The 26,722-nt window shown below is 43.8% G+C and overlaps 1 protein-coding gene across 2 annotated transcripts in view; it reads right to left on the reverse strand.

Annotated features, from left to right (window-relative positions):
* Positions 1-26,722, reverse strand: part of ATP6V1H (ATPase H+ transporting V1 subunit H) — a 228,610-nt gene that overhangs the window by 62,389 nt on the left and 139,499 nt on the right. For both annotated transcript variants that reach the window (XM_030214410.1, XM_030214419.1), the window contains exons 11-12: positions 24,316-24,494; positions 8,838-8,963 (exon numbers count right to left, since the gene is read on the reverse strand). In XM_030214410.1, the coding sequence (XP_030070270.1) occupies positions 8,838-8,963; positions 24,316-24,494 (305 nt within the window). The remainder of the gene's footprint in view (positions 1-8,837; positions 8,964-24,315; positions 24,495-26,722) is intronic.

The raw sequence follows: 26,722 nt of genomic DNA on the forward strand, positions 1-26,722 counted from the left end.
CTGGTTACGTTCCGGCACTGACAATGTTCCAACCACCGACAACCCCAGCATTAAACATACACTGCCTGGGTATTCACAGGCAATAGATGGTAGAAAACAAAATAAATAAATAAATAACCCTTAAATGGCTGCAGGGGGTGGATGTGTGAATGACACTTGGATGGCTACTCCAGCTGTGAAGAACTAAGGCCTGTGTCTGTACCTGACAATCGAGTTTAGGATAGGATGAAAGGACTTGAATGGCAACTTCAGTAGAGAGGACAGTGCTGGGCAGACTTTTACGGTCTGGGTCCCACAAATGACAAGACAGATTTGGATAAGCTGGAGTGAGCTTTGATGGCAACTCCAGTAGGTGGAACATAAGGACAGAGTTGGGCAGACTTCTACGGTCTAGTCTCAGAAACGCCAAAGAAAGACGTATGATAAAGTACATAATATCAAATTCATTGTTGATTTAATCATGAATTGATAATGAGTGTGACTGTTGGGCTGACTGGATGGACCATTCAGGTATCTGCCATCATTTACTATGTTACTATTCAGCAGCACTACCCACTTAAGCGCCACTGAATATTTCCAGGTGGCCAGCTCAGTGGGCTTTAAGCAGGCAGTAGCCTCTCTTGCCCAGTTAAACCTTTTTGTATATCGGGCCCTAAACAGCTTTATGGATGAGACAATTATCCAGATTCTATCTCCCTGATGCCTATTGAAGACTCATGGAACCAAATAACAATTCAAGACCCCTAATTAAATTGGAATGTCTAAGATACCTAAATTATTACCCTTATAACATTTAGGGGCCCTTTTACCAAACCGGTGTAGGGCTACCATAGGCTTGGCGCACAGCGATTCAGCTCAACCACTGGGCTACCGCGGCATTTCTGGCACCAAAACTTGTTTTACCCTTACCTCCTAAATCGAAGGTGGTAAGGGCTCCCCCCAGAAATGGCCGCACATCAAGTGTTACACTTGCCGAATTTGTATCGAAATGATAGAAAGGATCAAATTGGAGGGGAGGTTGCGCTATATGTTAAAGAGGGAATTGAGTCAAATAAAATAAACATTCCACATGAAACAGACAGCTGTGTGGAATCGTTATAGATAGAAATTCCATGTGTGAAGGGAAGGAGTATTCTTGTAGGGCTGTACTACTGTCCTCCGGGAGAGAACAAACAGACAGACAAAGAAATGTTTACAGAAATTAGGAAATCTGGCAAAATGGGCAACAATAAATAATAATGGGTGATTTCAACTACCCAATATTGACTAGATAAATGTTACAACAGGGAGTCACAAGAAGATAACATTTCTAGATGTAATAAAAGACTGCTTCTTGGAACAACTGATCCAGGGATTGGCAAGAGGGGGAGACATTTTGGATCTGGTCCTTGGTGGTGTGCAGGCCATAATGTGAGAGGTAGGGGTGTTGGGTTCCCTGGGAAACAGTGATCATAATCTGATCAAGTCTGAGCTACTATCTGGGGTGAACCTACAAAGGAAATGTACTGTAGCTGCATTTGATTTTCGAAGCAACCCCCCCCCCCAAAAAAAAAAAAAAAAAAAAAACCAGGAAACTACCTCATGAAAATCCAAAGACAACAAAAAAAGTAGAGACGACAACAAAAGTAACAGCTCTGGGAGCATATGCAAGAAGATCCCACAAAAGTAACTATCCAGGAAAAACCTTCATTGGCACCAGTATGGACCCGACACGGGGCCGTGTATCAGCGAGACAAATCCGCCTGCCTCAGGGGTCATAGAAACACTTATGGATGTTAGATATTGGTGCAAACATATAATCCTGGAGCGAGTTGCATATGTAAATGTAGAAGAATGCAGCTCACAGAGAGGTGCAGGAAAAAGCAATGCTTAAAAAAGCCACAATGAGGAACAGAGTCACAACAGGACGCCACGGCAAAAATCAATCAAAAACACCATCTTGGAAGCCCAGACCAGATGCATTACACATATTTGCAAAGGTGGAAAGAAGAGAAAATGACAGTCAGCATGGTTAAAAAGTGAAGTGAAAGGGGCTATTACAGCCAAAAGAATAAGAATGGAAAAAGGACCCAAATGAAGAAAATAAGAAGCAACATAACCACTGGCAAGTCAGATGCAAAAAATTAATAAAGAAGGCTAAAAGAGAATATGAAGAGAACATAAGAGTAGCCATACTGGGTCAGACCAATGGTCCATCTAGCCCAGTCTCCTGTTTTCCAAACAGTGGCCAAGCCAGGTCACAAGTACCTGTCAGAAATCCAAATCGTGGCAACACTCCATACCACAAATCCCAGAGCAAACTGCTTCCCATATCTGTCTCAATAGCAGACTATGGACTTTTCCTCCAGGAATTTGTCCAAACCTTTTTTAGACCCAGATATGCTAACCGCTGTTACCATATCCTCCAGCAAACAGTTTCAGAGCTTAAATATTCATTGAGTAAAAAAATATTTCCTCCTATTTGTTTTAAAAGTATTTCCATGTAACTTACACAAGTGTACCCTATTCTTTCTACTTTTGGAACGAATAAAAAGTCGATTTAATTCTACTCGTTCTACAGCACTGTGGATTTTATAGACCTCAATCATATCTCTCCTCATACGTTTCTTTTCCAAGCTGAAAAGCCCTAACCCTTTAGCCTTTCCTCATACGAGAGGAGTTCCATCCCTTTTATCGTTTTGCTTGCTCTTCTTTGAACCTCTGGCCCATTAAACCATGTTTGTCTATGTGTTCTGTAATTTTATTCTTTATAATAGTTTCCACTATTTTGCCCAGCACCGATGTCAGTCTTACCTGTCTATAATTTCCCAGATCATCCCTAGAACCCTTTTAAAAATCGGCATCACATTGGCCACCCTCCAATCTTCAGATACTACAGACGATTTTAATGACAGGTTACATATTACTAATTTCATGCTTGAGTTCTTTGAGTATCTTGAGTATCCGGTCCAGGTGATTTACTACTTTTTAATTTGTCAATTTGGCTCAGTACATCTTCCAGGTTCACCGAGATTTCATTCAATTCCTCTGCATCATCACCCTTGAAAACCATTTCTGGTACAGGAAGATCTCTTGCATCTTCTTCCATAAAGACAGAAGCAAATAATTAATTCAGTTTCCCAGCTATGGCCTTGTGCTTGCAGCACAAGCTAAAACTCACAGTAACAACTTTTTCATGTACACCAGAAGCAGAAAGCATGCGAGGGAATCTGTGGGACCGTTACATCATGAAACAGCAAAAAGGGGCACTAAGGGAGGACAAGGCCATAGAGCAGAAACAGAATGAATTCTTTACTTCGGTCTTTACAGAAGATGTACGAGATCTGCCTATACCGGAAATAGACTTCAAGGGTGATGATGCAGAGGAACTGAAAGAAATCTTGGTGAACCTGGAAGATGTACTGAGCCAAATCGACAAATTAAAGAATAGTAAATCACCTGGATCGGATGGCATACATCCAAGGATACTCAAAGAACTCAAGTATGAAATTGCTGATCTACTGTTAGTAATATGTAAGCTGTCATGAAAATTGTCCATAGTACCTGAAGATTGGAGGGTGGCCAATGTGACACCGAGTTTTAAAAAGGGTTTCAGGGGTGATCCAGGAAATTACAGACCGGTAAGCCTGATATCAGTGCTGAGCAAAATAGTAGAAACTATTATATAGAATAAAATTACAGAACACATAGACAAACATGGTTTAATGGGACAGAGCCAGCATGGGTTCAGCCAAGGGAAATCTTGCCTCAACAATTTGCTTCATTTCTTTGAAGGTGTAAATAAACATATGGATAAAGGTGAGCCAGTTGATGTAGTTTTCAGTGTTCCTGACAAGAGACCAAAACATTCTCCAGACTTGTATAGCCTTGATTTTGTTCGGGTGTTGACTGACTTTATCTTGTTCATATTTATACTGTCTTAGATAGTATTAATTGCCTTATTGGTGTTCATATCAACACTTTTTGAGTTTTGTATGTGTCAATTTACATGATGGCTATTGAGCTCATTTTGGAAAGAGAAGGACGCCGATCTTTCGACATAAATCGGAAGATGGAAGTCCTTCTCCCAGTCGTCCAAATCGGTATAATCGAAACCCAATTTAGGATGTCTCCAACTGCAGTTCGTCGCAAGGACATCCAAAGTTCAAGGGGGCGTGTCGGAGGTATAGTGAAGGTGGGACTTGGGCGTGCCTAACACTTGGACGTCCTTGACCAATAATCAATAAAAACAAGGACGTCCCTGACGAACACTTGGACGTTTTCACTCGGACTTGTTTTTATTACAACTAAGGCACAAAAAGGTGCCAGAAATGACCAGATGACCACCGAAGGGAATCAGGGATGACCTCCCCTTACTCCCCCAGTGGTCACTAACTCCCTCCCACCCTCAAAAATATCTTTAAAAATATGTCATGCCAGCCTCTATGCCAGTCTCGGGAGTCATATTCAAGTTCATGACAGCGCATGCAGCTCCCTGGAACAGTTTTAGTAGGTACTGCAGTGCACTTCAGGCAGGTCCATACCCCCCCCCCCCCCCCACCTGTTACATTTGTGGAGGAAACAGCGAGCCCTACAAAACCCACCACAAACCCACTGTACCCACATCTAGGTGCCCCCCTTCACCCGTAAGGGCTATGGTAGTGGTGTACAGTTTGGAGTAGTGGGTTTTGGGGGGTTTGGGGGGGCTCAGCACACATGGTAAGGGAGCTATGTGCCTGGGAGCAATTTATGAAGTCCACTGCAGTGAACCCTAGGGTGCCCGGTTGGTGTCCTGGCATGTCAGGGGGACCAGTGCACTACAAATTCTGGCTCCTCCCACGACCAAATGGCTTGCATTTGCTCATTTCTGACATGGACATCTTTGGTTTCGAAAATCTCCAAAAGTCAGAAACGTCCATGTCTAAGGACGGCTAAATTTAAGAATTTGGACGTCCCTGACGGTATTTTCGAAACGAAAGATGGACGTTCATCTTGTTTCGAAAATATGGGTTTCCCCGCCCCTGGATTGGGACGTTTTGCAAGGACGCCCAAATCGCAACTTGGACGTCCCTTTCAAAAATGCCCCTCCATGTAAGCTACAGGTAGAACACTTGCCATTGATATAGTGCAGGATAACAATGTTAACCGCACATGTGAGAACGTAAGTGGTGCAATGATGATTCTCTACTCAGCCAGTCACTATATGACTGACGTGTGAACTAAGCACTTCTTAAAACAATATATATAAAAAGGTATTTTCATTATATTTTGTAAAATGTTTCTTTTATTTTGTTTATTATTTGATACACCTAATTATATGATTAGCATGGAGTGTTGTCACGATATGGGTTTCTGCCAGGTACTTGTGACTTGGCTTGGCCACTGTTGGAAACATGATACTGGGCTAGATGGACCATTGATCTGACCCAGTATGGCTACTCTTATGCTCTTCTGGTCAGACACAAAATTGGTAGCTCTATCCAGCAAATTTATTAGAATATTTTAATGTAAAGAATATGAGAAATACAAAGATGATGTGTTCACAGAGGCAAAAGTTACAATCTAAAAGGATTTGATTAAAAAAAGAAAGGCACTTAAGGAAAAGTCTACTTATAAATAATCTGTACTGTGCAGATGAGAGCTTAATGGCATGTAAAGCTGTGATTTGGTTCTTATTTAAACATGCATTCATATACATCTCCAGGCTCTCTAAAAATATTCATGACTAAAACAATATAGAAAATAAATGGCAATTTGAAAATAAATTATACAAGACTAGCCCTGGGAATACACTCAAGAATGATCACTTCAATTTCAATCAAACAATGTATCAGGCAGAATGGGTGCCTGATTGAAACAAAATTTCTGCATTGGACAAGCAGATTGAAATGAACTTCATGTTTCCTAGGCCTGGTATCTGGACATAGTTTTATATACAAACTGAGGACAAATTACCTATCTTATACTCCTACAAGGAGTAAATTTAGCACTCAATTTTTTTGCTTAGGATTATTGCGTTGTCCGACTTCTTGATCCTACTACTACTACTATTTAGCATTTCTATAGCGCTACAAGGCGTACGCAGCGCTGCACAAACATAGAAGAAAGACAGTCCCTGCTCAAAGAGCTTACAATCTAATAGACAAAAAAATAAATAAAGTAAGCAAATCAAATCAATTAATGTGAATGGGAAGGAAGAGAGGAGGGTAGGTGGAGGCGAGTGGTTACAAGTGGTTACGAGTCAAAAGCAATGTTAAAGAGGTGGGCTTTCAGTCTAGATTTAAAGGTGGCCAAGGATGGGGCAAGACGTAGGGGCTCAGGAAGTTTATTCCAGGCGTAGGGTGCAGCGAGACAGAAGGCACGAAGTCTGGAGTTGGCAGTAGTGGAGAAGGGAACAGATAAGAAGGATTTATCCATGGAGCGGAGTGCACGGGAAGGGGTGTAAGGAAGGACGAGTGTGGAGAGATACTGGGGAGCAGCAGAGTGAGTACATTTATAGGTTAGTAGAAGAAGTTTGAACAGGATGCGAAAACGGATAGGGAGCCAGTGAAGGGTCTTGAGGAGAGGGGTAGTATGAGTAAAGCGACCCTGGCGGAAGACGAGACGGGCAGCAGAGTTTTGAACCGACTGGAGAGGGGAGAGGTGACTAAGTGGGAGGCCAGCAAGAAGCAGATTGCAGTAGTCTAAACGAGAGGTGACAAGGGTGTGGATGAGGGTTTTGGTAGAGTGCTCGGAAAGAAAGGGGCGGATTTTACGGATATTGTAAAGAAAGAAACGACAGGTCTTGGCAATCTGCTGGATATGAGCAGAGAAGGAGAGAGAAGAGTCAAAGATGACCCCAAGGTTTCGAGCTGAGGAGACAGGGAGAATGAGAGAGCCATCAACAGAAATAGAAAACGGGGGGAGCGGGGAGGTGGGTTTGGGGGGGAAAATGAGAAGCTCGGTTTTGGTCATATTTAATTTCAGGTGGCGTTGAGACATCCATACAGCAATGTCAGACAAGCATGCTGAAACTTTGGTTTGGATGGAAGGTGAGATATCAGGGGTAGAAAGGTAGATTTGGGAGTCATCAGCTTCAAGTGTAAGGTCTGAACTATCAGATATTAATGGTGCCTTCTTGGTCTTTATTCTATTTATTTCATTGATTTATAACTTCAGTTTATCCCAACTCATTCATAGGTTCCAAGCGGCTTGCATAATGTAAAACATATAATAAATAAAATCAATGGCTTCTACAATGTGTATCCCAAAAATGGCAAAAAGCCAGATCCGGATCAAGTATCGTATTGTAACCACATTCACATCATATCAGTGCGGGTACTATGTACCTCATGGGGGAGGAGAAAACATCTTAAAATTGAAATTAGAGTAGTTAATTAGCAATATTGACTTGTTGGTTTAATCATGTTATTGACAATGAATGTAACTATGCTGAGCCTATAATAATAATAAAACCACTCTTCTGATTACTGGCAGGTGTAGATGTAGTGATACTGTGGCATTATACAGAACTGTCTATATGTTATTGGTATGGTGACAAATGCTGGCTGTGATGCAAGTTCAAAAATGAATCTTGCAGTGCTTGTGATAACTCAGATAAGATTTTGAAGCTCTGAAGTCCTTTAGAATCGAGGGCACAGTTTTGGACTGGTGGAAGAACAAGCTCTCTGTCATTTCCACCCAACAAACCTCTCTGGCTGCAGGCATTCGTAACAGACAGTGTTGGAAGAAATAAAGAGACTTAACAGGTCAATAACAAATCAAATGATCCTTCAAATAACGTGCGTCTAACAGTCAAGTCCTAAAAATCACTAAAGAGTGAGACCAGTACCCAAAGCAAAGCCTCCAGGACTAGAGAAATGTGCTTCCCTAGCTTAGTCTCAGCAACAACAGTGTGGCAGAATTCTGCGTAAGCTGCAATTGGTTCAGTTGTAATGTACACAATCCTACCAACAATCTCACATTTTGGATGAAACTTGGAATGCATTCAATACAGAAGGAGGCTCAACACCTTGCTAGCTGATCCATAAGGGTCTAATGATGTAGTGACCATAACCATAGCAGGAGGAATAAAACTCCTGCTTTAAAAAAAGATAATCTTGCATTCCTTAAGAACTTACAAGGCTGAGGGGAATTTTGGTGTAAAGTTTGTTATACTGAACATTACCATATCCTGGTATAGGAAAAAGCAAGCATTAAATAATTGCAATAGCATCCTTAACAAGATCTTCTTCTGCCACTGTTCTCAACATTACCTGTCTCGTATTAACCATGACATTAAAACTAAATGTACTCAGTTTTATAGTTGCTACAAATTTTACCCACTGCATATTCACATAGTTCTAGCTAATGACCACTTTCCCAAGTTCAAACTGTTTTACAGTCTAAAAATGAAATGAAATAACGCAAGCCAGATAACTGAGTAGCACACATCATTCTAAAAGGGTCTTAAAACTTTAAAAGAGGTAGCCATGTTAGTCTTTTGTAACAAATTTGATAGAGACAAGAGGCACCTTGTAGACTAACCTATCCATTGAGGCATATTCGTTCGAGGACCAGAGTCTATTTTGTCAGACAGAACTTGACAATGGACTCTGATCCTCGAAAGCTCATGTCTCAGTAAACTGGGTGGTTATTATAAGGTGCCACCTGCCTCTGCCTAAATGAATCTTAGTAGTCTTAACAAACATAGCAAGAGACATCCCTCCTAAGATGCGTGCACAACCTAGGTAACTAAAGATCATCAGCTAAAATCCTTGATCAATGGTTTGATTAAAAAAAACAAACTACATAAAACAAAGAAAAACTCATTTAGAAGTAATCACAATTCTATGAAACATGCAATAAAGACAACTTACTTTAGTAACTCGTAGTTCTTTTCATTCAGCCTTCCTGCATTCTCTCTCCAGAACTTCTCAGACTTGTGTACTGGGCTCCATTCCAGTCTTCCAGACTTTAATTCTGAACTGTACTCATCAAACGAGCTAGAATATGAAAGACACAAGATGAAATATTAAGGTTATATAAATGATGCTTTACTTGACAAGCACCTTATTACCATATATACTCATCCAAATATAAACCGAGATAACATTTTCCCCTAACAAGGGGGGGGGGGGGGGGGGGGGGAATGTTAACACGAATATAAACAGAGGGATAATATTCAAGTAGCCTTCTCCTTTCTCCCTCCCTCGTGGTGTCTACAATACCTCCTCCTCCCCTGCCAGTAATGGCTCCAATCTCAAAATTGCCGCTGGAAGTCACAGCAGCCATTTTCAATGAGGAAGACAGCAGGGGCAGGAGCACTACTACTACTAATCATTTCTAAAGCGCTACTAGACGTACACAGCGCTGTACACTTGAACATGAAGAGACAGTCCCTGCTTGACAGAGCTTACAATCTAATTAGGCCAGACAAAGAGGACAAACGAGATAAGGGAATATTAAAGTGAGGATGATAAAATAAGGGTTCTGAACAAGTGAATAAGGGTTAGGAGTTAAAAGCAGCATCAAAAAGGTGGGCTTTTAGCTTAGATTTGAAGACGGCCAGAGATGGAGCTTGAGGTACCGGCATATGGTGTAGCAAGCTAAAAGGAACGGAGTTTGCAGTTAGCAGTGGAGGAGAAGGGTGCAGATAAGAGAGATTTACCCAGTGAACGGAGTTCCCGGGGAGGAATGTAGGGAGAGATGAGAGTGGAGAGGTACTGAGGAGCTGCAGAGTGAATGCACTTATAGGTCGTAACAAACCTGTGTATATATTCTCCTATAAAATTATAATCAGCCTACAAACACACATGCTGCTTGATGGCACATCCTTTGACAGTGAGCATGCACATGGACAGAATTCATGTGGAGTGGAAATGGAACACACAATGTATGTGAGTAAATTATAAACAGAGGTAGAGGCTGACCAAATTTTGGGTTCAGTGCCGAAACTGGCTCCAAATCCTTTTTCTCCCTTGTTTTGGCCAAAACTGACCGTGTATTTTCAGTGGATGCCAAAACTTGGTGCTTTATCCTGTCTCCCTCTCTCCCTCCCCCTCTCCTCCAAACAGGAGATACCTCACCCCCTGCCCACCCGTAGGTGTCCCCTTCAGATATATTTTATAATCCCTAGTTGTCTAGGGGTATAGTAAGGGCAGGAGTGATGCCAGTCGTTCTTGTTCATGCTGACCCTGCTCTCAAAATGGCTGGTATGATCTCTAGAAGCAATCTCGCAAAACTGCTGGATAAGGTCAAGGAAGTCATTTTGAGAAAAGAGCTGAAATGGGCAAGAGCGACTGGGGAACACTCCTGCACTGAATATACCACTAGATCACTAGGGACTGTAAGGTAGTGTGTGTGGGGGTGGGGAGGTTTACTCATTGCATTATTTATTTATTTGTGTGTGTGTGTGTGTAATGCAATTGCAAGGAATGCAGTTATAATCTTGCATAGTAGATCAAATGGTAAGTAGAGTGCTCCAAATAAATGATTTTGATACAAAAGCTTAGCGGGAATTTAAGTCTGTAAATTTGGGTTGATAAGGTCCTTAGGAAGTAGCCTCTCTGTGGAGATATTTGTTTATTTATTAGGCTTTATTTACCACCTTTTTGAAGGAATTCACTTAAGAGATATGACATCAGCTGTCATTCCAAATGTGGTGCAAAGTCAGCTATTGTAAAAGCACTACGGCTTTTAGTTTGTTTTCATTAGCTGAAGTCCATGTGTGCAGAGGCTATTTTGCTTGGAGGTAAAATATGGTCTTTCATTATTTAAATTATTGTACATATTCTGGCTTGGAATTTCCAGGCTCTGTTGGGCATGATGAAGATGAAGCACTTTAATCAAACTTGTGGTGTGGAGAAGCTAGATTCTATGAAAAAGGAGCTTGCAATGATTGTTTTCAAGTACAAGTACTGTTCAGCTTATAGTGTTAGTAGGGGAATTTTATTACAATGAAATGACGTTTATATATTAGAAAATAATTTGAGAAATGCACTGCTCTGGATTGTAATTTTTCAGAGCATACAATCCTCACATTCAGTAACATCAATGGGCTTTTTTATTCTGGTTTGTGCATCAGGTTGGTAGAATGTCCACAGTGTAGACCAGTGTCTGGACTCCTTTACCCTATTTTGGAAAGAATCTATATCATGTTTGTCCTTAATCAGTTTTATAACTAAATACAAAATGGGAAACATCTCAACGAAACTTTCTCTTGTTACTTGCGCACAGTTTGGATAAGCATAAAATGCTGGTAATCATCCAGCCGACATTCATCCACCAGCCGTATTCTCGGATATTCAATGCCAGGCCATGTCCGGGCACCGGCATTGAATATCCAATTTTAGGTCAGCCACTAAAGTGATTACATGCCCTTACCCTCAACAAAAAGGAAAAAAAATATCATTAAAAACCCTCACAAACTATGAAACGACAACTGAGAAAAGTCCACTTAATACCAAACACAGAAGACCCATACCAAAATATTCAAATAGGCTACGTCAATGCCAGATCCACAGTAAACAAAACAATAGTATCAGACTGGATCATGTCAGCAAAACTTGATCTACTCTTCATCACTGAAACCTGGATCCATAATCAAGAGGACCCAATCATCCTAAACCTATGCCCCCCAGGATATAAAATCACTCACTGGACCACAAAGGAAAAGAGAGGTGGAGGCATAGCACTTATACACTGATCCCATTTCAACATCGAAACCACAGACGAATCCATAACAACCCAACATGAAATAGCCTCAATCAGAATCCAACACAAATCCCTGCTCGACCACCTAAATTGTGTCCTGTTTTACAGACCACCATGCAATTGGAATGCATACCAGTCAAACTTCATGGACTTCATCTCAAATACTTGCATACCCAACTCCAATGTACTGGTGCTGGGAGGCATTAACCTTCATCTTAATCCGCCAATGCATGAGAATGCAAAGACTTCCTTCATTTATGCGATCTTAAATGGCCACACATGCAACCAACCCATGCGAAACAGCACACACTCGACCTCATCTCATATAAACTGTCCACAGACCAGAACCTAAAGATAACAGAAACTAAATGGACAGAAACACCATGGACCGACCATTACATACTAAACCTATCCCTAAAATTGCGGAAAAAAGGTTCTCTCCACACACGAGAACTCACATCCTACACCACGAGAGGCCAAATAGACGCGTTGACATTCTGGAAACAAATATATAATAATGATTGGACAACACAAACGAACTCCATACATTACCTCTCAGAATGGGATAAAAGATGCAAATATATATTAGACGAAATAGCACCATTATGAACAAGAACCTCTCGCAGGCACAACTCGACGCTGTGGTTCAACGAAGAACTGAAAAAACTAAAAACACAATCCAGAAAATCGGAACGTGCATGGAAAAAAATAAAAGATGAACATTCACTCTACGCATGGAAACAATCACAAAGGAAATACAAATACGCAATAAGTCAGGCCAAAAAATCATACTACAAAACCAAAATAGGACCACAGTACAAAGACACAAAGAAACTATACGATCTCGTGAATAAATTACTAGATATAACGACAATCACCACAACCAATACTGAGATCCCATCTGCAGACAACCTTGCTAAATACTTCAACGAAAAAATTGCAAATCTACACAAATCGCTACCTCAGGACCATAAGGACATCAAAAATTTCATCAATGAACTGGACCCATCCCCGGGTGAATACCCTGCGGACCGAATTCTCGGAGTAGCAATCGACCAAAACCTCTCACTAGAGAACCAAGCGAAATCTACCATAAAGAAAACGTTTCACTCAATGTGGAAACTCAAATGGTACTAAGCCATGCAGACTACTGCAACGGAATCTAAGCGGGTTGCAAAGAACAAATTATAAAGAAACTTCAGACTGATTAAAACACAGCAGCCAGGCTCACATTTGGAAAAACGTGTTTTGAAAGTGCCAAACCACTCCAAGAAAAACTGCACTGGCTACCAATCAAAGAACATATTAGTTTCAAAATCTGCACCCTGGTTCATAAAATTATCTACGCTGAAGCCCCGGAATACGATAGACCTCATAGACCTGCCAACCAGAACACAACAAGATCAGCACAAACATACCTAAATCTTCACTACCCAAACAGCAAAGGACTCAAATACAAATCAATGTATGCATCCAGCTTTTCCTATTTAAGCTACAACTATGGAACGCACTACCAAAAATAGTAAAAACAAAGTACGACCACCTAAATTTCCGGCAAGAACTAAAAACAAATCTATTCAGGAAGGCATATCTCACCAACCCAACATAAAAGCCTGAATACCTGCAACACATCAAAACCAAAGATTGTAATGGACACACCTCAACTTCCCTCTTCCCCCCTTAGTTCCCCAACACATCTACCATATATGAACCTTATTCTACCACAATAACACCTTGTATTTGTTAACACCGGAACTGGCGCACGCCATTACGGTACTATGTAAGCCACATTTAACCTGCAAATAGGTGGGAAAATGTGGGATACAAATGTAACAAATAAATAAATAAAATAAATAAATTATTTTAGCCCTTGATCGCATAAGCTGAACCACTTAAAAATAGGAATGCTATTTATGTGGCCCAATTTAAGTAGTTATTTGTTTATTTTTATTGCATTCGTATCCCACATTTTTCCACCCATTGGTAGGTTCAATGTGCCTTACATGTTTCACGAGAGAGAGTTTCAGATTAGTTTGATGTAGAGTACTTAGTACAAATGGTCAGCAGTTGCACAGTCTGCGTTTACAGTATATGTTTGGGGTGGAATGGGCTGAATTGGCGAAATTGAGGTTTGCATCAATGTTGTCCGTTTAAATATGAAAGCACAAAACCCCTAAGAGAGAAACTTCACTGACTCCCACTTAAAGAATGCATTGCATTCAAGATCTGCACGATTGTACACAAAATCATTCACGCAGATGCCCCAATCTACATGCTAAATCTCGTGGACTTACCTCCCAGAAACGCCAGAAGATCATCCCGCAAATTTCTCAATCTGCACTTTCCCAGCTGTAAAGGTCTAAAATACAAGCTGATGCATGCCTCTACCTTCTCCTACATGAGCACGCAGTTATGGAATGCATTACCTACAGACCTTAAACAATCGAAGAAACAAACAACTTTCGCAAATCTCTGAAGACATATTACTTCAACAAGGCCTACAAAGAGAACTTACAACTCTACTAATCCTCCTTACCAACACAACCAGCTATGAAAGTTCACCGTCTATACTTACCCGCCTAACACCTTCCTTCCTTCTTTCTTCCATTATTTAATCTTAGCACATCACTAATTGTATCTGATATCCTGTATGACACTGTCACATCAAACTATGTAAGCCACATTGAGCCTGCAAATAGGTGGGAAAATGTGGGATACAAATGCAATAAATAAATAAATAAATAAATTTTGGGTGATTTTCAGTGGTCTTGAAAATTAGGCTGATGCTGAGGGGAAGAACTTCCTGAAAAGGTTGGTGTTTAGGTATTTTTGGAAGTTCAGGTAGTTGTTCGCGAGTTTCAGGTCTTTTGGTAATGAGTTCCAGAGTTGGGTGATTATGAAGGAAAAGCTGGAGGTGTATGATGATTTCTATTTCAGGCCCTTGCATCTGGGGTAGTGGAGGATTACATATGATCTCGCTGTTTTCATCGTGTTTCTTATTTGTAGATCAGTTAGTTTGGTCATGTAGCCTGGTGCAAGTCTGTAGATAATTCTGTGTACGACAGAGCATATCTTGAAGGCTATGCGCGCATTAATTGGTAGCCAGTGTATACCTTGTAGGAGGGGTTTCACGCTTTCGAATCATGTTTTTCCGTAGATAAGTCTGGCTGTTGTGTTTTGTGCCGTCCGTAGTTTTCTTATGACTTGGTCTTTGCAACCCGCATAGATTCCATTGCAGTAGTCTACATGGGCTAGCACCATTGCTTGGATCATGTTGCGGATAATGTCCCTAGGGAAGTAAGGTTTTATGTGTTTCCACATTGTGTAGAATATTGTCTTTGTCGTGGCCTTGGCTTGGTTTTCGAGTATCAGGTTGCGGTATATGGTAATGCCTAGGATTTTCAGGTTGTCTGAGATTGGGAGAGAACAGCCCAAGGCATTGATGGTAGTTGTGTGTTTAGTGCTGTGTGTTGAACGCAGACCTCTTCTGAGGCACCCTGGACCCAGTGGAAAAGGCACTTCGTGATGCCAAGCTGGACAAGTCCCAGATCCATGATATTGTTCTGGTTGGCGGGTCCACCCGTATCCCCAAGATCCAGAAGCTGCTGCAGGACTTCTTCAATGGCAAAGAACTCAACAAAAGTATAAACCCTGATGAAGCTGTAGCATATGGTGCAGGTAATTGAGCAAGCTTTATGCTAACAAGTGGCATCTAGTTTTTGTAATGCCTTAATGTCAGTTTCTATAGGGAAAATTGTTGGCCTAATATGTATGGTAAAATTACAACTTCAGAAATGAGTTAACTTGGAATAGACATCCAAGTCTGTATGTATATAATACCTTTTAGTACAGGGTTTGCTGATACAGCTTCTAAAAACACATGAGAAATAATGGCCATCCAAGTTCTGACTATGAATTCTGCTCTCCATATGGTACAGCAGTTTTAGATGTCCCAGAGCCGGTGGTGGGAGGCGGGACTGGTGGTTGGGAGGCGGGAATAGTGCTGGGCAGACTTATACGGTCTGTGCCCTGAAAAGGACAGGTACAAATCAAGGTAAGGTATACACAAAAAGTAGCACATGTGAGTTTATCTTGTTGGGCAGACTGGATAGACCGTGCAGGTCTTTTTTCTGCCGTCATCTACTATGTTACTATGTTTAGTGTTGTGTTGGGATGAGAAAATGAGACATTTGGGTGTATTTTCAAAGCACTTAGCCTTCCAAAGTTCCATAGGTTTCTATGGAACTTTGGAAGGCTAAGTGCTTTGAAAATAAGCCCCATTGTGTTTTTTTCTCTGTTGAGTTTTAACTTAAATGCTGATGCCCAAGATTCCATGATGGTCATGCTGTTTATGATTTCATTGGTGATTTCTGATGGATTCAATGGGTGGCGGGTAAGTACTCCCTACTACATGTCCACGCAGTAAGAATTATCTTATCGAATGGCCATTGGGGGGGGGGGGGGGGGGAGCATTTTACCTACTGCAGTAAAAAGGTCCCTGGCACGTAGGAAAAATAGTCCAAAGAAGAGCAGAACACACATTTAATAAGATAAAAAGGCTTTATTCGTGCCACTGTGTACAATGTCCTGAAGTGGCCACATTTCAGCTCACTACAAGCTGCATCAGCTAAAACACTCACTACAAGCTATTGCAGTCCCAAAGGGAACATACACGCAATAGAGCTAAAATCCAATGAAAGCAGCAACAATCAGCCTTGCAGTTCACAGGGTCGACAGAAACATAGCAACTGTCTCTCTGAACCTTGAATGAGAGAGACAGTTGCTGTGTTTCTATCAACCCTGCAAGCTGCAAGGCTGATTGTCGCTGCTTTCATTGGATTTTAGCTCTATTACATGTATGTGCCCTTTCGGACCGCAGCAGCCTCTATTGAGACAAAACGTGGCCACATCGGGACATTTTACAGAATAGCACAAATAAAGCTTTTATTATCACTATAAACGTGTGTTCTGCTCTTCTTTAGACTGATTTCTGCACTGTAGAATATTTCACTCCTTTCTGGTGTTTCCTGCGTGAAAAAAACAGCCCCTGCCATTACCACAGGGCCCTTTTTCCCACAGCTTAATAAAAAGACTCCTTTATTTCTTATTAGTCACTATTATTCCCACACAGAGTTCAATGCGACTTACATCAAGAAATTAAGAACATCCAGTAAAGTGAATGATACATACCTGTAGCAGGTGTTCTCCGAGGACAGCAGGCTGATTGTTCTCACGACTGGGTTGACGTCCACGGCAGCCCCCACCAACCAGAACAAAAACTTCGCGGGCGGTCCGCACACAGGGCACGCCCACCGCGCATGCGCGGCCGTCTTCCCGCCCGTGCGTGACCGTTCCCGCTCATTTGAATGACAAGCAAAAATTATGAAACGCAACTCCAAAGGGGAGGAGGGAGGGTAGGTGAGAACAATCAGCCTGCTGTCCTCGGAGAACACCTGCTACAGGTATGTATCATTCACTTTCTCCGAGGACAAGCAGGCTGCTTGTTCTCACGACTGGGGTATCCCTAGCTCTCAGGCTCACTCAAAACAAGAACCCAGGTCAATGGAACCTCGCAACGGCGAGGGCATAACAGAAATTGACCTACGAAGAACAACTAACTGAGAGTGCAGCCTGACCAGAATAAATTCGGGTCTTGGAGGGTGGAGTTGGATTTACACCCCAAACAGATTCTGCAGCACCGACTGCCCGAACCGACTGTCGCGTCGGGTATCCTGCTGGAGGCAGTAATGTGATGTGAATGTGTGGACAGATGACCACGTTGCAGCCTTGCAAATCTCTTCAATAGTGGCTGACTTCAAGTGAGCCACCGACGCTGCCATGGCTCTGACACTGTGAGCCGTGACATGACCCTCAAGAGTCAGCCCAGCCTGGGCGTAAGTGAAGGAAATGCAATCTGCTAGCCAATTGGAAATGGTGCGTTTCCCGACAGCGACCCCTATCCTGTTAGGGTCGAAAGAAACAAACAATTGGGCGGACTGTCTGTGGGGCTGTGTCCGCTCCAAGTAGAAGGCCAATGCTCTCTTGCAGTCCAATGTGTGCAACTGACGTTCAGCAGGGCGGGTATGCGGCCTGGGAAAGAATGTTGGCAAGACAATTGACTAGTTAAGATGGAACTCCGACACCGCCTTCGGCAGGAACTTTGGGTGAGTGTGGAGCACTACTCTGTTGTGATGAAATTTGGTATACGGAGCATGAGCTACCAGGGCTTGAAGCTCACTGACTCTACGAGCTGAAGTAACTGCCACCAAGAAAATGACCTTCCAGGTCAAGTACTTCAGATGGCAGGTATTCAGTGGCTCAAAGGAGGTTTCATCAGCTGGGTGAGGACGACGTTGAGATCCCATGACACTGCAGGAGGCTTGATAGGGGGCTTTGACAAAAGCAAGCCTCTCATGAATCGAACAACCAAAGGCTCTCCAGAGATGGCTTTACCTTCCACACGATAATGGTAAGCACTAATCGCACTAAGGTGATTCCTTACTGAGTTGGTCTTGAGGCCAGACTCTGATAAGTGCAGAAGGTATTCAAGCAGGTTCTGTGCAGGGCAAGAACGAGGTTCTAGGGCCTTGCTCTCACACCAAACGACAAACCTCCTCCACTTGAAAAAGTAGCTCTTTTTAGTGGAATCCTTCCTACAGGCAAGCAAGACACGGGAGACACCCTCAGACAGACCCAACGCAGTGAAGTCTACGCCCTCAACATCCAGGCCGTGAGAGCCAGAGACTGAAGGTTGGGGTGCAGCAATGCTCCGTCGTTCTGCGAAATGAGAGTCGGAAAACACTCCAATCTCCACGGTTCTTCGGAGGACAACTCCAGAAGAAGAGGGAACCAGATCTGACGGGGCCAAAAGGGCGCGATCAGAATCATGGTGCCGCGGTCTTGCTTGAGCTTCAGTAAGGTCTTCCCCACCAAAGGTATGGGAGGATAAGCATACAGGAGGCCGGTCCCCCAATGAAGGAGAAAGGCATCCGACGCTAGTCTGCCATGTGCCTGTAGTCTGGAACAGAACAGAGGCAGCTTGTGGTTGGTCTGAGAGGCGAAAAGGTCCACCGAGGGGGTGCCCCACTCTCGGAAGATCTTGCGTACCACTCTGGAATGGAGCGACCACTCGTGCGGTTGCATGACTCTGCTCAGTCTGTCGGCCAGACTGTTGTTTACGCCTGCCAGGTATGTGGCTTGGAGGAGCATGCCGAACTGACAAGCCCAACGCCACATTCCGACGGCTTCCTGACACAGGGGGCGAGATCCGGTGCCCCCCTGCTTGTTGACGTAATACATTGCAACCTGATTGTCTGTCCGAATTTGAATAATTTGATAGGACAGCCAATCTCTGAAAGCCTTCAGTGCGTTCCAGATCACTCGGAGCTCCAGGAGGTTGATCTACAGATCCTTTTCCTGGAGGGACCACAGACCCTGGGTGTGAAGCCCATCGACATGAGCTCCCCACCCCAGGCGAGATGCATCCGTCGTCACCACCTTCGTGGGCTGTGGAATTTGGAATGGACGTCCCAGGGTCAAATTGGTCCGAATGGTCCACCAGTGCAGTGAAGTGCGGCAACTGGCAGAGAGGCGGATGACATCTTCTAGATTCCCGGTGGCTTGAAACCACTGGGAAGCTAGGGTCCATTGAGCAGATCTCATGTGAAGACGAGCCATGGGAGTCACATGAACTGTAGAGGCCATATGACCCAGAAGTCTCAACATCTGCCGAGCTGTGATCTGCTGAGACGCTCTGGTCTGTGAAGCCAGGGACAGGAGGTTGTTGGCCCTCGCTTCGGGAAGGAAGGCCTGAGCTGTCTGGGTATTCAGCAGAGCTCCTATGAATTCCAGAGACTGGGCTGGCTGGAGATGGGACTTTGGGTAATTTATCACAAACCCCAGTAGCTCCAGGAGTTGAATAGTGCACTGCATGGACCGGAGGGCTCCTGCCTCCGAGGTGTTCTTGACCAGCCAATCGTCGAGATATGGGAACACGTGCAATCCCAGCTTGCGTAGATACGCCGCTACCACCACGAGACACTTTGTAAACACCCGTGGGGCAGAGGCGAGCCCAAAGGGCAGCACACAATACTGAAAGTGCCGTGCGCCCAGGCGGAATCTGAGATACTGTCTGTGAGCTGGCAGTATCGGGATGTGAGTGTATGCGTCCTTTAAATCCAGGGAACATAGCCAATCGTTTTTCTGAATCATTGGCAGAAGGGTGCCCAAGGAAAGCATCCTGAACTTTTCTTTGACCAGGAATTTGTTCAGCCCTCTCAGGTCTAGGATGGGACGCATCCCCCCTGTTTTCTTTTCCACAAGGAAGTACCTGGAATAGAATCCCTGCCCTTCCTGCCCGGGTGGTACGGGCTCGACCGCATTGGCGCTGAGAAGGGCGGAGAGTTCCTCTGCAAGTACCTGCTTGTGATGGGAGCTGAAGGATTGAGCTCCCGGAGGACAATTTGGTGGCAGGGAGGCCAAATTCAGGGCGTATCCGCACCGCACTATTTGGAGAACCCACTGGTCGGAGGTTATGAGAGGCCACCTTTGGTGAAAAAATTTTAACCTCCCTCCGACCGGCAGATCGTCCGGTACGGACACTTTGAGGGCGGCTATGTTCCCATGGATCCAGTCAAAAGCCCGTCCCCGGCTTTTGCTGTGGAGGCGCAGGGGGCTGCTTAGGCGCACGCTGTTGACGAGAACGAGCGCGCTGGGACTGTCCCTGTGCCTGATGAGGCCTTCGGGCTGGCTGGGTGTACCTACACTTGGTAAAAGCATAGGGCGCAGCCTGCCGGGCCCGGGAAAAACGTCCACCTGCTGAGGTGGATGCTGAAGGCGCCCGGTGGGAGAGCTTGTCGAGAGCGGTTTCCCGCTGGTGCAGTTAGTCCACCAGCTGCTCGACCTTTTCGCCAAAAATATTATCCCCCCGGCAAGGGACGTCGGCCAGTCTCTGCTGGGTGCGGTTGTCCAGGTCAGAGGCACGCAGCCATGAGAGCCTGCGCATCACTATACCTTGGGCCGCAGCATGAGATGCCACGTCACAGGTGTCATATATACCCCTGGACATGAACTTTCTTCACGCCTTCAGCTGCCTGACCACCTCCTGAAAACGCCTGGACTGCTCCGGCGGGAGCTTGTCAACCAGGTCCGCCAGTTGCTTCACATTATTCCGCATGTGGATGCTCGTGTAGAGCTGGTAAGACTGGATTCGGGTCACGAGCATGGAAGATTGGTAGGCCTTCCTCCCAAACGAGTCCAGAGTGCGAGACTCCCGCCCCGGGGGCGCCGAGGCGGTATCCCTCGAACTCCGTGCCCTCTTGAGAGCAGAGTCCACGACCGCCGAGTCATGAGGCAATTGGGGCCGCATTAACTCTGGGTCCGAGTGGATTCTGTATTGGGACTCTGCTTTCTTGGGGATGGTGGGATTAGATAATGGTCTCAACCAGTTCCAAAGCAGTGTCTCTTTGAGGACATTGTGCAACGGTACCGTGGAGGACTCTCTAGGTGGTGATGGATAGTCGAGGACCTCGAGCATCTCAGCCCTCGGCTCATCCACAGAGACCACGGGAAAGGGAATGCAAATAGACATATCCCTGACAAAGGAGGCAAAGGAGAGGCTCTCAGGTGGCGAGAGCTTCCTCTCTGGTGAAGGAGTGGGGTCGGAGGGAAGGCCCACAGACTCCTCTGAGGAGAAATATCTGGGGTCCTCCTCCTCCCCCCACGAGGCCTCTTCCTCGGTGTCGGACATAAGCTCGTGCAGCTGAGTCCTCAACCGGGCCCGGCTCGACGTCGAGGCACCGAGGCCTCGGTGGTGTCGTCGAGCGGTGGACTCCCGCGCCGGCGGGGATGAAGCTCCCTCCATCAACGTCAACTCCACCTGCGTGGCAGTCGAGACCGGCGCAGCAAGCGGCGTCGGCGTCGAAGGCCTCGGCACCGGGCTAGAGCTCGCCGGCGCCACAGCCCCCGGCGCCGGCACAGTCTGGCGCATCAGCCCTTCCAGGATCCCCGGAAGGATGGCTCGGAGGCACTCGTCAAGGCCCGCTGTCAGGAAAGACGAGGGGGCCGGTAGAGGCGTCGGTGCCGGAAGCTGTTCGGGTCCAGGAGACTGCACCGAAGTGCTGGGACCCTGACACGGCGGTACCTCTACTACAGAGGGGGACCTCTCCTCTCGACGCTGCCGCTTTCTCGGCGTCGACTCCTCTCCGGCGCCGGGAGCCGGATGCATCGATGGCGACCGATGACGGTGCTTCTTCGTTTTCTTGCGGTGCCCGTCATCGGCGCTAGGTGGAATGGAGGAGGAGGAAGTCGATCCCCCTCGGCCTCGAGGGACCGGGTCTGACAGGGTTCGGTCCCGAGGGCCCTGGGTAGAGGGAGTGACCGGGGCCGATTGCCCACGCGGCCTCTCACCCCTGCCGTCACCGGAGGACCGGCGGGCCGACGGGACCTGTGCTCCTGGGGTCGATGCCATCGGTGCCGATTTCGTGGACATCGATACCGAAGAACCGGCCGTCGATACCGATGCCGTCGACGTCGAGGGGCCGGCGCAAGTTCCAAAAAGACAGTCCCGAAGAACTTGCCTCGCTACTTGTGTCCATTTCCGGAGACCGAGACACAAAGTACACGACTTGGTATCGTGCTCCGGCCCGAGGCACTGGAGGCACCAAGCGTGAGTGTCGGTCTGCGAGATAGGCCGGCCGCACCGACCACACTTTTTAAATCCACTCGGGACCTTCGAGGACATCGACGGAAAAATCGCGTCGGCGAAATCAAAGTCGTCGATGGTGGCGGTAAAAATCACACCTCGAAAATAAATCGACCGCGCGGCCACAAGGCCGCAACGGGACGCCCCCGCTAAGAGACGAGGGAAAACAAGTTCAGCGCATTTTTTTTTTTTTTTTTAAAGAAAACTAAAGAGAAACGCGGAACGAAATAAAATAAAAAATAAGAAGATTCGCGAACAACGCGATCCGGTTTCCGGGGCGGACAGAGAGAGAGACGAACACGTCTCTCTCCAGCGCGGAAAAGAAAAGACTGAGCGGGAACGGTCACGCACGGGCGGGAAGACGGCCGAGCATGCGCGGTGGGCGTGCCCTGCGTGCGGACCGCCCGCGAAGTTTTTGTTCCGGTTGGTGGGGGCTGCCGTGGACGTCAACCCAGTCGTGAGAACAAGCAGCCTGCTTGTCCTCGGAGAAAAATAAAATACATGATGAAGTTAAAACAAAATTTAAAAAAAAAGAAAATTGAAGACCATTGTCATTTACAAGACAAATAAAATAACAGGCAAATATAAGATACTAAATTTTCCCTAAAACATACTTTCTGAATAGATAAGTCTTCCTGAATTTGCAAACAGCACCCTAATATGGTATAGATCTTATACAAATTGGTAAATCATTCCACCAGTTTGCTGATAGGTATAACAAAGTCGTTGCATGTAAAGTCTTAAACCTGATACCTTTAGGAGAAGGGAATGCTAAGTCCAAATGATTACCCACTAATCTCCTATTCCTAATTTAGGTAGTAAAATTAACCGATTTAAATATCCTGGCATATTTTCATACAAAAACAAATAAATCATTGTGCAAAGTTTAAAAATCCCTCTTGCTTCTACTAGAAGCCAATGCAATATAATATACAAAAGAGTTGTTCTCTCATACTTAGACTTAGATAAAATCAGTGTGGCTGCTACATTTTGCACCGTCTGTAATCTCTTCCTTAATGAAACCATGTAGTGTACATATAGCACACTACAATAATCAATTTGTGATAAAATGAAGGATTGTACCAACAATCTAAAATTATCATTACTAAATAATGGCGTACTTGCCTTAACTTTTTAAGTACTAACTGGCAATGTTTTCCCAATGACAAATGCTTATCAACCATGATCCCTAATACTTTCAATTCTGTTTTAACCTTTAAATGGACACCATTAGAGCACAGCCATATATCTGATACATCAATGTTAGATGCCGTAACAATCAGAAACTTAGTTTTGTCATGATTTAATTTCAGGCATAAACAAGTTGCCCATCTTTCAAACAAAGTGAGTCCATGAGTGATCAGCATATTAACATCTTTCTTATCCTGGTGGGCATATGTTGGAAAAAGGGGAAAACTGAAACTGAGGGGGAGGTGTTATGAAAATCAGGGAAAAAATGCAATTACAGCCCCTAAAATGTAAAAACATCAAAATCTGATGATTTTATGGATCCTTAAGAAAAGCCTGAGTTGCTGAAAAGCCACAGAAATTTGCATACTATAAAAATAACTAAATTCAGAAGTCTTAATTTATAATAGAGGCAATTTTAATACTGTCTGCATAGCTGCAAAGTCCATGGGTACTTTTATTTCTTGGTTTCTGCAAGAAGTTTTCAAAGAGAAAGTAGGTGGGCATTTTCATTTTGAAAATTACCAAAGAGAGAACTACTCACGGACAATGCCTGCTCCTTTTCCTGCAGGTATTTTTTTGTGATCAAGTACAAAAGTATGTCCATTGTTTCAACCCCCGCCACTAGGATCACCCCTCACTTAATATAAGAAAAAGTATGCACATTGGACAAATTTCAAACAGCTCATTAAAAGAACTGTATCATCTATGGAAATGACTTTGAAAATTGCACTCATTATGCAAACAGGTACCTTAGATCCTGGACGCTTTCGCCAAGTTTTTCCAACAGGAACTTTATATCTTCCACAATATCTTCATCGTCATACTTTTGCTGTTCCAGATTTTCCAGTTGCTTTAGAACCTTGCACTGAATCATGGCAAGAGCATATTCCTGGCGAGTTTCTCTTTCTGTTGATTTTTCTAAGAGATTCTGAAAGTAACAAAAATATTCCCTTGTTGAAATTCACAATATTATTGGGTGTTCTTTGCTTGTAAAAAAAGGCCATGCTATACACTGCTTTTTAGCAAAACATATTATCACTTCATATCAATCAATTTATTTATTACTCACAGATACAACCAAAATGTGTACTAGTAACGAACACTAAAAAGCAGCCAACACACTGCCAAAGTCAAAAAAAGAATAAACACAACTAAAATAACAGAATATTAATCAAACACACTGTAAGATGTACAACAAAGCTTAAAAACCTAGAGGAACAGTCATGCTTTTACCAAAAATTTATAAGAGCTTCAGTACTTCCTTTGAAAAAGAATTTCCTAAGTGAGGCCTACTAGAGAAAGCTCTATCTCAAAACCAAGAGAAAGCTGAATGACAACAAACACAAGGCTATTAGGAGGACCCAAATGGGATTACCCGATCTTTAAGATACATGGGGTCCAGACTTTTTAAAACTCTAAAAACTAATATTAAAATTTTAAAAATTATCCAGAACCTAAACCACCAAAGTGACCTGGTCAGTCTACTATTGGAAACATGATGATGAACTCAAGAAACCACTGTCTTAATCTGGTATTATACACTAAGGGGGTCTTTTGCTAACGCGTACCTCGAGTTATCTGCAGCAGGGCCCATAGGAATAAAATGGGCCCTGCTGCAGATAACTCAAGCTAAGCTTTAGTAAAAGACCCCCTAAAGTGCATACCATTCTTTTAGGATTGGGATAATGTTGTTAGTCATTGATGTCCCCATTAACACACAAGCAGCAGTATTCTGGACTAATTGATTTCTGTAGGCTTTTCCGAGGTGACCAATATAAAAGGGATTTACAATAATCTAACCAAGACATTGCAAGCAAATGGATCAATTTGGCTAAATCTTGAATTGTCAAAGAAGAGGGCTGACAAATATACCTTAGTTGGTAGACAGCGGCCTTGGAAATCATAGTATACTGCTATTTTGTGGATAAAGTTGAATCTAGAGCAGTAGTTCTCAATCTTTTTTGAGTTGGGACATACCTGACGGACAGTGCACACATATGTGACACACTGCATCCATGACCCTCATGAACCTTTGGACTGAAAAAGTACAGCAATTCTTATGAATTAAATGCAAACATGTTCCGCAGCTACAAAAACCCTACCTCCCTCAAACAACAGCTGCAGATCATAACTAGGACATTTCCCAATATAAGTCATTATACAAAAAAAATATTCTGATTCTCATGTCACCTGAGTAACACCAACAAATCTCTCCAATATTAGGCACATTGTAAAATACAAAACCTGAAAAAAATCCTAATATATGTCTAGCAAGCCTAGCATATAACAGTAGCATTAATTCCTATTATTCAAACAGCAAAAACCCACCCATAAATAGGCAGCAATACAAATATTACACTGGGCCTTGGAATACCAATACACCTACCATTGATAAAAAATAAAATAAAATAAAACCAAGTAGGGCTGCTACAGATTTCTACACACAAAGCACAGACAAACCAGCCCCAAATACAGAACAAGGGATCACAAATTTGAAAGACAAAAATCAAATTGAGAACCCCAAGTTGTCACTTGCACATACTGTAAACACTGTAGAAACAAAAACAATGAATTTCCTTTTGTACTGAACACAATACAAGCTGTAATGCATATTTCCATAAGCTAACATATTCCAATTAATGCAATCAAAATACAAAATGTATTCCTATCATTATTATCTGGGCATTTTATTTTTCAATCATGCTGGTGCCAGTTTCTTTATTCTGCTTTCCTGTCTGTCTTCTCTACTTCTGCTGTCCATTTCTCATTCTTTTTGTCTCTCCTCCTGTCTTTTCCATTCTTTTTCCATCTGTCTGAAATATCCATCTTTTAGATGTTTCCTCCATTTCTTTCTTTTCTGCCTCTCTCTAGTAAAATGTCACCCTCTTTCTCACCTTCATGTTCTCCATTTCCTTTTTAATTGTCACCTATCAACTTTCCATTTCCTTCTCTTACCTCGTAGCTCTCTCATTTCCCCCTACTCCTTGATTTCATCCATTCCCCATTACCATATTTCTACCCTGTGCATTCACAATTCTCCTCACTCATCTTCTTGACAAACAGCACCCACCCACTTTGTTCCACCATTCCCAGCTTCTCCCCCTCAATCTCTCTCTTGCTCCCCCTTTTAGCACAGCATCTCCTCCTTCTCTCCCT

Source organism: Microcaecilia unicolor, chromosome 1 (genome assembly GCF_901765095.1).
Source record: "Microcaecilia unicolor chromosome 1, aMicUni1.1, whole genome shotgun sequence".
In the NCBI taxonomy this organism is placed as follows: Eukaryota; Metazoa; Chordata; class Amphibia; order Gymnophiona; family Siphonopidae; genus Microcaecilia; species Microcaecilia unicolor.